Below are 11,636 nucleotides of genomic sequence, written 5' to 3'. Positions count from 1 at the left end.
TTTCGGGCTTTTGGTGTTTGGCAACGTCCGGAAAATGTGGTCAACGGAAAACATTTTCCGTTGGCCAAGGAAAATACACTCATTTTTCTGGAAAACAACTTCCGTACAAAAAGTCCGGAAGTCATTTTTCGAAAATGGAAAATGACCACCGTGCGAGGGGTGGTCGTCCCTCTCTGCATTTCGGCGGACTAGTTTCCGCCGGAGCTCTGGTTTGCCGGAAACCAAAGCAACAGCGGCAAACCAGAGCAGGCGTGTTCTTTATTATTTAGTATACACTGCCGTAGAACTTAGAGAAAATATTGAGGAGAAAATACAAGCATAAATAAGAAGACACTTGCATTCAAAACCGAACCCTTAACAATGTGACTCTAGGGGTATTTATACAAGAATAATAGGCCTAAGTAAGGAAATAAAGAAGGATCTTACCAAACATAGCGTTTGGGAAGTTACTTAAACTTCCAAATCGCATCTATCACTTGCCAAATCTCGAGAATTCGCCATAAATATCAATTTTTGAACAGTAACCGCCTTTCAGGGTGCACCCGGCCGGGCCCCGCCTCCCGACTGCTTGCGTCAACTGGGCCACCAAGTCATGCGACCCGGGCCTCCAGTTGGAAAGGGCTTGTCAGTCTGCGGGCACCAGATACCGGTCTTTCGAGCCGGGTACCCCAATCGGGGTATCCATCAATCAATATTCAATAATATAATATGGATTGAGATTTATTATGTTTTTTAGATATGTGTATTTTAATTTTATTTTAGTTTTTTAAGAACATCTACATTAATGTATTTTTTGTGATATTTGGGATAGTGCATTCTGATATGGAAGAGAGGAAAGGCAAGAGAGAGAAAAATGGAGTTGCTCTACAAGGTTGGGTTTTTTTGTGGGTTTCACCTGGAGAGAGAAAAAACAAAAAAGAAAAGAAACTGTGCGCGTTGACGCGATAAAAATGTTTTTTCTTTTTTCCTCTTATCTCTCCTGCTTAGCACATGAAAAATCATTAAAAAAAAAAAAAAAACTTGGCTACTATGGATACTGTAATGAATTGGGTTTTAGCCCTAAATGAAAATTAAGTTGGAATGACCAAAATGGACCGGCAATAAGCCATAACCAACAGAGGCTGTATAAATTTGACCGCGGGGGAAGAACACAGTTTCGGGAGATCAGGGGAAGTCGATGAAGACCGGAAAGTAGCCGAAGCGGAAAGACAGAAAGACACCCCTCTTCTCCTCTCTCTGGAAATGGAACCCGAACCCGAATCTGATTCCGGATCCGGATCCAGGGGAGTCCCCATCCCCATCACCTCCCACACCGTCGCTGCCACCGCTTCGTCTCCACCGCTTGACGACGAAGATGATGATCACCATCCTGATTTCTCTCCCGTCGGATCCCCTGACTTCCACGAGGATCTTCCTCAGCACTCCGATCAACCTCACCCCTCCTCCACCGCTGCTCTCACCGATGACCTTCGCCTCAAGATTATCAAGCAGGCAAATATCCCCCTCTCTCTTATCGATGTTGTGGAATTTTGCAATTCTTCCATTGTGATCATTTCAACATTCAAGTACTGTATGGAACGAGTAGGGTTTAAGTTTCAAGTGGATGATTATGTTTAGTTGACCCTGTTTGAACTTCTCTTTCAATAATTTTGTTCTGCTATTAGAGCATACTGTAAATTAATTTTTAACTTTGAACACTTAAGACTTAGATTGGCTTTGTTTTTTGTTTAGATTAGGATGATAGGATCTAAGTGACACTCAGATATTGGATTAGATTGCCTGTGGATTAGCATAGAAGTACTATTATATCAACCTCCCAATAATGCTTAACTCACCAGTCATTTCAATTTCATTTATGGAACAAGTTAGTAAAAGTAAAATTACAGGATTGTTTAGACTCACTATAAACTTTTCAAAAGAAAAAAAAACAAGAATAGAAAATGTTCAGATGTATGTGATACAAAACAATAGGTCAATATGATCTTGAAAAGTCACAAGTTTAGTGCACCGATGTACTAGTTAGGAAGACTGATGTGATAGTTACAAGTGTAGATGAAATGCTATAAGAAATCAGGTTGCCAGGAAAGTTGAGTTAACTTGTGAACAATGCTCGGGATAGATTTTAATGGAGAAAAAGGGGAAAAAGGTCTAACCAAGGTTTGACATGATGCAAATGAGCTGTTCCTGACTTTCGCTGATAAAGCATTGTACTTTAGTTTTATTAAGGATATGACTTCCCTTTTAACTTTATAATTGTACTGTAGGTATGAGGTATCCTTTGGTGACTACAAACACCACTAAGTGTAGTGTTTAGTATTATTTCTGTTTTGGCATCAATGGATTAACCGATTAAGTACTCAACATTTTTAATGGATAACACTCTTCAATTTTGTCCTATAAAAAAAACCCCTTTATGAATTTGTTTGGTCTTGCAGGTGGAATATTACTTCAGTGATGAAAATTTGCCAACGGATAAGTTTCTTCTGAAATATGTGACCAAGAGTGAGGAAGGATATGGTAAGTTCTGATTGTTTGTTCAGAAAGCTCTTTCACTTTTTATACCTATCTCTTGGCTGCTTATAGAGTGTATGGGCATAGAGTTCAATAATTTTCTTCATAGATTAGTGATCTCCGCTTTTTCCATAGTCTGAGATCTAAAGGGGAATGCTCTATCTTGCAGTTCCTCTTAAAGTCATTGCTTCATTTAGAAAACTGAAGAAGCTGACCAGGGAGATACCTCTGATTGTGACTGCACTCAAGGAATCCTCTCTTCTGGTAAGCATCTTTAACGAAAAGATTATTTACTTCCATTCAAAACCTAACGTTCTGTTTTTGCTCCTCATTTTTTCCCTGCAAAAATGATCTTTTATTCCTTTTTTCTCCCACCTGTTGGCCGTTGGGTATCCTCAGGTTGTCAGTTCTGATGAGAAAAGGGTGAAGCGGCTAAATCCTCTCCCATACATTGAGGCCAGGGATCCTCAGGTATTTTTCTTTTCCATTGGCCTCTGTGTTGTTAAATTCAGGTATTGCTCATAAAGATGTCTTACTTTAAGCTTTTATTCATTTTAGCTATGCACTGTATTGGTGGAAAACTTACCAGAGGATCATTCGGTGGAAAATCTTAGGCAACTATTTGGTTCTGCTGGACGGTGTGCATCTATCATTTTTCTTTTTTCTCCCCCACTTAGCTTGATTGTGTTTTATGATTGATTAAATGCTTTACAATTGTTTGAATTTCTAGCATCAAGCATATCAGCATCCGGGAACCACATGCTGAAAGAGATCCCAAAAAGTGTACAATTGCAGAGAAGCTGCTTAGTGGCAAGGTATAGAATAAAAGTTCATACTCAGAATTTTGTAATTTTCTTGGACCCAAGTACCTAACTGGAATAAACATGCTGATATTGATATAACTGGGTTGAAAAGTTTCATCTGAGAGATACTCGAGCTTAATTAGTTATTATCCCCTTTCTTTTCTTCTGAAGATCTGTTTCATTATTTAGTATGCTCATCCAATCTTGTCCACTGCTACATGAAAACTGCTCTAATTGTAATTGATATAAACAGTTGATTAAGGTCTTTGTAATTACTGCACTCTCCTTTTTTTTTTTTGGTAAAGGTTATTGATAACATGGGTGCATTATGTCTTGGAGGATGACTGGTTTTCTTTTCCTAGATAGAATTATGTATTTGATTCGGAATGTAAAGCTGGTCATACACATTACTATTGGCAGTAATTTTAAAATTGAATGTGCATAAAACTATGATATACAACCTTATTCGCTTGTTTGTTATTGAGTGGCTCCTTCCTTTTTATCCTGCATATTTTAGGTAATTGAGAGACCTTTTGGTTTCTTCTATGCAGCTCCATGCTCTTGTTGAATTTGACTCTGTGGAATCTGCTGAAAAAGCTGTGAGTTGCAGCACTGTCCCTATTTCTAGTTCATATCAGTGAGGATATTACATTAACTGAATGGTTTTGTTTTTATGGTAATTGGTGCAGGTGGCCACTTTGAATAACGAACAAGATTGGAGATTTGGCTTGCGGGTGAAACTTCTCAAGAAAGCGGCGGTAATTATTCTTGTTTGATTACCTTAACTCTATAATTAGTTTGTCCTGCCCCAGTTTGCCTCTTCAAAATTGACCGTCTAAGTGAATTTTTTTTTTTTTATTTGCTTCACATCTTCAGAGCAAGCGGGGACAGAAAAAGAAAGTCTGGAGGGAATCAGATCCTGATAGGCATACTTGTGGTCAAGCATCTGATCAAGCTATAGATGAGGAGAACCACCATCCAAGCGAGCACCATGGTGATTCACATGATGAAGAGGTTAGTAGTCTCACAACTTTCAAGACATTGAAAGTTTAGTTTGAGACGTAGTATTGGAAATGATTGTTAGGATATTTCAAGTGTTCATGCTTAGCTAGAAATTTGGATCAGATATTGTGAGGGTTAGTTTTTCACTTTTTCAACGATTAGCAGTAAGTTTGTTAGGATGGCTTTGCTAAATTAGAACCATGGAGGTAGACTAACCTTGGATGATGGACTAAATTCGAAGTTGGCCTAATTTTGAGGGACTTTGGGAGTATTCAATTTGGATTACTATCATTTGCTGTGTTCATGGAATAAGTATTCAAAACCCAGTGCCTGAAAATTGCACTGGGCTAAAAGCCTAAAAGCCAAGAGACTGTAATTCTACTGCCAGTGCCAGGTTCACTTATGAGATTGATAAGTCTCTGTTGTTTTAGCTTCTTAGAAGTTGAGTTTTATATTTATTTTCGTGTCTACTTACATTCTAGGAAGGGGACCATTTATCAAAGGAGACAATTGGCGAGCATGCACCAAGGGAAAGAAATGGACATACAGGGCGCAACAGAGGACGTGGAAGGAGGCCGCAAAAACGTGGTACAAATATGCCAGGTAATTGCTGTTTATTCCAATATATATTCCATAAACCTAGTGTTTAACTGCTGCCTGCTCTTATCATTTTCTGTATTTAAAAAACTCGTTGCAGTCCATGGAATGCACCCGTCCTCCGGTCACGGTCATGGTACTGAACCCTCAAAACCTCCTCCGGGTCCAAGAATGCCAGATGGAACTAGAGGATTTACAATGGGGCGAGGACGACCTCTGGCTTCAAGTCCAGTGTAATGTTGCTTCTATAGTGTTTGGTTGTTTGATGATCCTGGTGTGTAAGTGCAGGCACTGCCTGGTCATGTATAACAATTGGGTTGGGTGGTGCTTGTACTGCTGATTAGTGATGGATTTCTGGCGCCTGCTTTTGGTGGTTTTATTTTTGTTTGCTTTGTAATGGTCTCTACTACCTATCACTTAAATGCTTATTATGGAGAATGGGGTGTTTTAATTGAATCCTTGCAACTTTGCCAGATCTTCCCCTTGCAAATTTTACTATAGATCATGGTTCAAAACAATGCCGTTTCTTCTAATGAAAAGAAATGACACTCATTCAGCCGTTTTGTCTAATTAATTATTTTTTATAGTGTATTTGTATAATTTTGATTTAATTATAGTTTACACACAATATATCAAACATGTTAATGAATTTATTTTATACCTATTGGAATTGGTTGAATATGTGATATGTTTTTGTGCAAAATATTGATATATGTATATAAGTATATATTCCTTAGTTGTTAAGTATAAAAGGGTTTTCCAAAAAAAAAAGTATAAAAGAAACAAAAACAAATCAAACGTAACAATAAATAAATAAATAAATAAATAAATATATATATATATATATATATATATATATATATAAAATTGAAAAATGGTTGTACCGATTACTAGTGAGATGTATAATGGATGTACAATTGTACATTACACTGTGTATAGACCGTTCTCATTTTTATTTATCAACTAGTCTTTTCTATGCAAGATGGCAAAAATAAATACCCAACATTAACATTCAATGTTAAAATCATAGTTATCATTTTTTTTTTTTTTTAAACCATGGATGTATTGATTTTTTTTTTATATTTAAAAGAAGAGTTTTTTTTTTTTATTTAAAAGAAGAGTTAATTCCATTTTTAGTGAATTTTTTAAAAATTTGATTTTAGTATTATTATGACATTTAAACAATTTTATTAACCTAGGACAAAAAATAAATGTCACAATAATGTTAGAAAAAATGTTAAAAAATAATTAAAAGCAAAATGACATATATAAATCTGGAAAAAAAATAAAATTAATTTAACAAAATAGTAAACATATTTTTTTTGAAAGGACATTTCCCATTTCGTCTAGAATCGTTCCGGAGATTTCGAAGTGGAAGGTTTCATTTCCCTCTTAAAATATTTCTTCAAGCTCAGAATATTCATCTTCTGTGATTCAACTTCTCTAGATCCTCTATACATACCCTATATGTAAATGCGCCGGCCGATCTCCTTGTATAGTCGGAGTATCTGAAACAAGATTTTTCCGGCGAATCTAACAGTCGACAATATGCGATCTCACACATTATCTGCCTCAAATTTGGACGCGAATTTCTCACGTCTATGTTTCTCTCAATCTGTCAAACGCTCTTCTCTTTCCAAGCCTTCCCGCTTCTGCGTTTCATTTTTTCAAGAGAGCTTCAGAGTAAGATCTTGTTTCAATCTAAAGGTAATTCTTGAGATACGATTACATTTATATGGATGTGTATGTGTAGGTATGTAACTCATTGTGTGCTTGAGGCGTTTATTAGGTTTAATCGATGGTTTATGTGCGTATTATGAACAGATTCCTAGAGTTAATTCTCAGCACTGTGGACTTTGTTGTCGGAGTAGGCTTGTGCCTGTTCGCCTCATGGGTGAGGTAATTGTTGCTTCTTCTAATAAATGCATATCATCATTTGAAAGAAATGAGGAGCAATCGAATTGGTATTAATGTACTAGCTTGAGAGTATACATGTAGAAAGAATACAAAGTTCTGTATCAAGAATTCAAGCTAATCCAAACAAAATGGTGTCCTCATCAGAAAGTACTAGGATATTGGCTTCACACTAGATGGCTGAATGATAATTGTGGAAAGTTAAATGATATGTGGAAATTATATATCATAAAAGTGGAAATTCATATTTTGGAGTAATTGGGATATGACTTTTCTTCAATGGTACCATACTGTCACGTTCCTTACTTGTCAAACGTATAATAGTGAATTCTGAAAACATGGAAACACCCTTTATCTACTTATCTAAGTTTTGAATTATATGGTACCTTCCTTCATGTTATAAATTATAATGTAATATTGTGATATAATGAAAACACTCTAGTTATTTTCATTCTCCATTTTAAATCTAAAGTATGAAATATGGTACTAAGTCAACAATACCCACACTATTGGACTGGTTTTAAAAATAACTAATTTTGAATTATCCTTTTCGTAAATTTCTTGAGGTGATATTGGAATAAATAGTAGTCAAATTCAGAAGTATTAACTTATTATACTATTGGGTGTAATAGGTAATGGAACTTGTTAGTTTCACATAGCCTGTCACAGGTTAAAATGTTCAGCATTTGATAAATTTGGTAAATTATGCAGGACTTTGATTTTTCTCCAACTGATGACTGGGGGGAGAGTGATGGGGTCATTGGATATGGGATCTCATCAAGTGAAGGTGAAGAAAGTGATGGAGAAATTGCGTTACAATCAGTATCTGATGTTGACTTGCCTACCACAAAGGAGAAATCATATCCTGCTAATGACTCCATAACTGTAACTGCTCATAGGCTGACAATGCTAGGCAGAACACGCAGGAGAAGAAAGTATTGCCAATTCACCTGTATAACTAACATTTTTTTTTTCCTGAAGTTAATTTACTTGGGTGATAACCCTGAGAAGGTGTACTCAGTTTATAAGCACCCTTACTTGTGGCCAATAGGTTACACTGGAGTCATCCCAGGGTTATGTGGGGAACCACTCTTGACCTGTTTTCACTGGGGCTCAAAAAGAAGATATGATCCAATACGGTGTATTAGACTTCTGATTTATTTATTGTTTTTTTGTACTTTTGTTTTTTTCCAAATTCTTTTGGGTCAAACATGAAAAATTTATATTCATTTGTAATTTATTTCCCTATCAGTTATTAAATGTCATGCATTGTTGTATTGTCTTATGTAGGCCAAATCTAATAAGATAATATGTTTCTCGAAAGTATTTAGAAATGGACATTTTTCCAGTGTTTAACAGTGAATACTGATTGACTTTGGCAAGGTTTTGTTGCAGGATTAGGCATGGAATCCTAAACAATATTGGTCTTGTGACATTCTCAACATTGCTGCTCTTCTTAGTGGACTGCTGTGCTTGGAAAATAGTCAGATTACCCTTGGCACCATTCTTTATGATGCGCCCCTTTCTCATATCTGCAGTTGCAGTGTCTTGCATAGGCTATGTATGTGTTCCATTGTTTCGTACATTAAGACTTCGCTCTCTAATAAGGAGAGAGGGGCCTGCGCAACACTCTGCTAAGAAAGGCACCCCTACAATGGGTGGATTATATTTTATACCCATTGGTGTACTTGTTGCAGACAGTATACTAAGATTTTCTTCTGTGGAAGTTTTGGGAGCATCTGTAGCAACTCTTGCATTTGCCACAATTGGATTTCTTGATGATCTAGTAAGCCTCAAGAATGACAACCGTGGTTTATCTGCTTGGATTAGAATTCTCTTGGAGGTGAGTGGTTATACATCTCCCCCTGCTTTCATCCTTTTCTTAAATCTCATTGTTAAAGACATTATCTTTTTCAACTCTGAGGATTAATCTTTAGTTTTGTATTACACAGGTAGCTGTAGGGATATGGTTCTCCCTTTGGTTGAACACCACAGACATATCATCACCTTACAGCATGTATACACTCTTGTAACTATTTGATCAACCTTTTTTCTGATGGTAACTCACATATCTATTCTTGTATGACTGGTCAAGATGGCATCTTGTATTCTGATGTTGAACTGCACAAGTGCACTTTTTATTTTTTATTTTTTATCCTTTTGGTGGTCAATCATATATTTCATTCTGTAGTCATGACTTTAACTTAGGAAACTTGGGATCTGTAGAAATTTGGGATCTTTAGATGAACTATCTAATGTTACTCAAATGCATCTAAGTTTTGAACTATTGCAGTATAATCATATATGTTAGACCATTTGTCTTGTCTAAGAAATTTAAATGGGAGAAGAAGTAATGGCATGAATATTTCAGCATTGCTGTCAATTGTGTGTTTGAAGCCTTGCCTCCTGGAATTCTTTTTCTTGAATACATTGTGGAGTTGTTCCAAAATAACTATTTCTTTATGGAATCTGTATATGTGTGGTTTGTACCATTTTGGCATATAATTAAATTTTCAGATTCTTTTTTCATATTTTTTTCCTTGCTTTCCTTTGTGTGTGTTGGGGTGTGGTGTGACGAGGGTGGATGGGTGAAAGGTGTAGGATGTTTGGGTAGACACAGTTGAGCACCAGCGTTTCAGCTGGATAACTTTTGACTTCTTTGTTGCATGCAGGAAAGCAGTGGTTCCTCTGCCTGCACCCCTTGGTCTGGTCTGCCTGGGAAGGTTTTATCCAATCCTGACTTGTTTTTGCTTTACTTCCATGGCAAATGGAGTTAATCTTACAGATGGTCTTGATGGATTGGCTGGTGGTACTGCTGCATTGGCATTTATTGGAATGTCAATTGCAGTCCTTCCAATATGTCCTGGTTAGTATGAATTATTAAAAAAAGCAGTACTGCTGTCCCAAATGGAGATTCATATCTTAGTGACCTGATGTTAATATTTTTTTTGGGAAAAGGGTCAAATAAGCCCTCCAACATTACCTAAGGAGTCAATTAGGCCCTGAACATTTTAAAGTAGCAATTAAACCCTTACACATTGTATTTTGTTGCAAAAAAGCCCATAAACCTGTTAATGACCTGTGATCACAGGTCATTAACAGGTTTATGTGCTTTTTTGCATCAAAATACAATGTTTAAGGGTTTAATTGCTACTTTAAAATGTTCAGGGGCCTAATTGACTCCTTAGGTAATGTTGGAGGGCTTATTTGACCCTTTTCCCATTTTTTTTTCATAAGGAACATGCTACTTGTAGAATATACAAAAGCCTCGTAACATTTTACAGTGGATTGTCATTCTTTGAGTGCATTTTACTGACTGTGAGCTTATGCATGCATAATCAGATGTCGCAATATTTGGAGCATCAATTGCAGGAGCTTGTGTTGGTTTTCTTATGCATAATCGCTACAGAGCATCAATATTCATGGGGGATACTGGATCTTTGGCCATAGGGGGAGCCCTAGCATCTATGGCTGCTGTTACTGGAATGTTCTTCCCATTGTTTATTGCATCTGGAATCTTTGTTGTGGAAGCACTATCTGTTGTGCTACAGGTGCTGTGATTAGAACTCATTATTATCCTTCTATCCTCAACCTGTCAACAACTATTACTTATTATACATTTTCAGATGAATGCCATATTGTTCTTCAATTTCCACACTTGCATTAACATAACATAGTAGGTGTTACAAAATTCTTTTTTTTTTATCAGGTCTCATTCTTCAAGGCAAGCCGGAAGTTAGTTGGAAATGGGCAGCGTTTGTTTCGGATGGCACCATTTCATCACCACCTGGAATTGTGTGGGTTGCGAGAACCGGTTATTGTGGCCGGAGCATACGTTGTTTCATGCATCTTAGGCTTGTATGCGGGATATGTGGGTCTTATTTCAGTGTAACCAATCGGATAACCAATTATGAAGTGTCAGATAAAGCAGTATTTGTCTTGCATTAGTGTATATGGTGATATACTCTTAGACCGAGTGCAATCCTTCAATTCTTCTGCTTGCAATTTTATGTGGCAACATATGAATAAAATGTTTTTAAAGACCAGCTCAGCAACCGAATTGCAACAAATGCAATTGCAAGTCTGTTGTAGTGGGCTAGAGCAACTCTAACTAAATTAATTGGTTTGATTTCTTTTGAGAGGTGTTTATTTGTTTTCAAAAAAGTCAGTTATGTGCAATCTAAAATGGTTTGTTTTCAATTGTTATACTATGGACTAGGGGTGTAAACGAATCGAATCGAGTCAAATACTTCAGTATTCGATTATTTTGATGAGTATTCGAATTCGAATTCGTTTAGTGTTTGAATCTTAAATTCCGATTCGTATTCGATTCGACCAATTTATTCGAATATATTCGATCCGACTCGAATATTCGAATTCGAAATGACTATCTTAATTTTTTTTTTCTATAGATAAAATATAACAAAAATTGCTGCGGCCGTAAAGATTGTTGTCTTCACCGAACGAGGCCGTGAGGAGTTGCCGTGAGGAGTTGCTGCCCTGCCTTGTTGAGTTGCTCTCCTTGTTGCCGTGCTTCCTTGCCACGACGGTAGTCTGCCGTGAAAAGGGAGGACAAGAAGAGGGCGAAGCAATTGGTGGAAGAGGCGAAGTTGGGAACTGCGGCTGCCGAACTGGGAAGACTGAAGGGTGAAGCACTGAAGCGGCTGCTCACACTTTTATTTTAATTTAGAGTTTATGCCTTTACTAGTTTATATATATATATATATATATATATATATATATATATATATATATATATATATATATATATATATATATATATATATATATATATATATATATATATAT

At 36.5% G+C, this 11,636-nt stretch overlaps 2 protein-coding genes across 3 annotated transcripts; both read left to right on the top strand.

Moving 5' to 3' along the window:
• The first annotated feature begins 1,121 nt into the window (after positions 1 to 1,121).
• Positions 1,122 to 5,465, top strand: LOC116032677 (la-related protein 6A). The gene is made up of 11 exons (XM_031275365.1): positions 1,122 to 1,491; positions 2,436 to 2,517; positions 2,681 to 2,775; positions 2,911 to 2,982; positions 3,070 to 3,149; positions 3,242 to 3,326; positions 3,866 to 3,913; positions 4,004 to 4,072; positions 4,191 to 4,328; positions 4,799 to 4,919; positions 5,014 to 5,465. The coding sequence occupies exons 1-11, from the start codon at positions 1,243 to 1,245 to the stop codon at positions 5,148 to 5,150; spliced, it is 1,176 nt and encodes a 391-aa protein (XP_031131225.1). The 5' UTR covers positions 1,122 to 1,242; the 3' UTR covers positions 5,151 to 5,465.
• An 800-nt stretch (positions 5,466 to 6,265) lies between these two features.
• LOC116032753 (phospho-N-acetylmuramoyl-pentapeptide-transferase homolog) lies at positions 6,266 to 10,966 on the top strand. Of its 2 annotated transcripts, none has more exons than XM_031275464.1 (8): positions 6,266 to 6,596; positions 6,738 to 6,812; positions 7,539 to 7,762; positions 8,223 to 8,670; positions 8,780 to 8,844; positions 9,500 to 9,693; positions 10,170 to 10,378; positions 10,537 to 10,966. In XM_031275464.1, exons 1-8 carry the CDS (start codon positions 6,462 to 6,464, stop codon positions 10,717 to 10,719), a joined length of 1,533 nt encoding a protein of 510 aa, XP_031131324.1. In that variant the 5' UTR covers positions 6,266 to 6,461; the 3' UTR covers positions 10,720 to 10,966. The 2 variants fall into 2 exon arrangements, with proteins under 2 accessions (XP_031131324.1, XP_031131323.1); XM_031275463.1 differs by having other exon boundaries at positions 6,266 to 6,620.
• Positions 10,967 to 11,636: the final 670 nt, after the last annotated feature.

This window comes from Ipomoea triloba, chromosome 10 (genome assembly GCF_003576645.1).
Source record: "Ipomoea triloba cultivar NCNSP0323 chromosome 10, ASM357664v1".
NCBI classification, from domain to species: Eukaryota; Viridiplantae; Streptophyta; class Magnoliopsida; order Solanales; family Convolvulaceae; genus Ipomoea; species Ipomoea triloba.
Note: the sequence above shows the minus strand (reverse complement) of the source record. Positions and strands in the feature narration are given on the sequence as shown.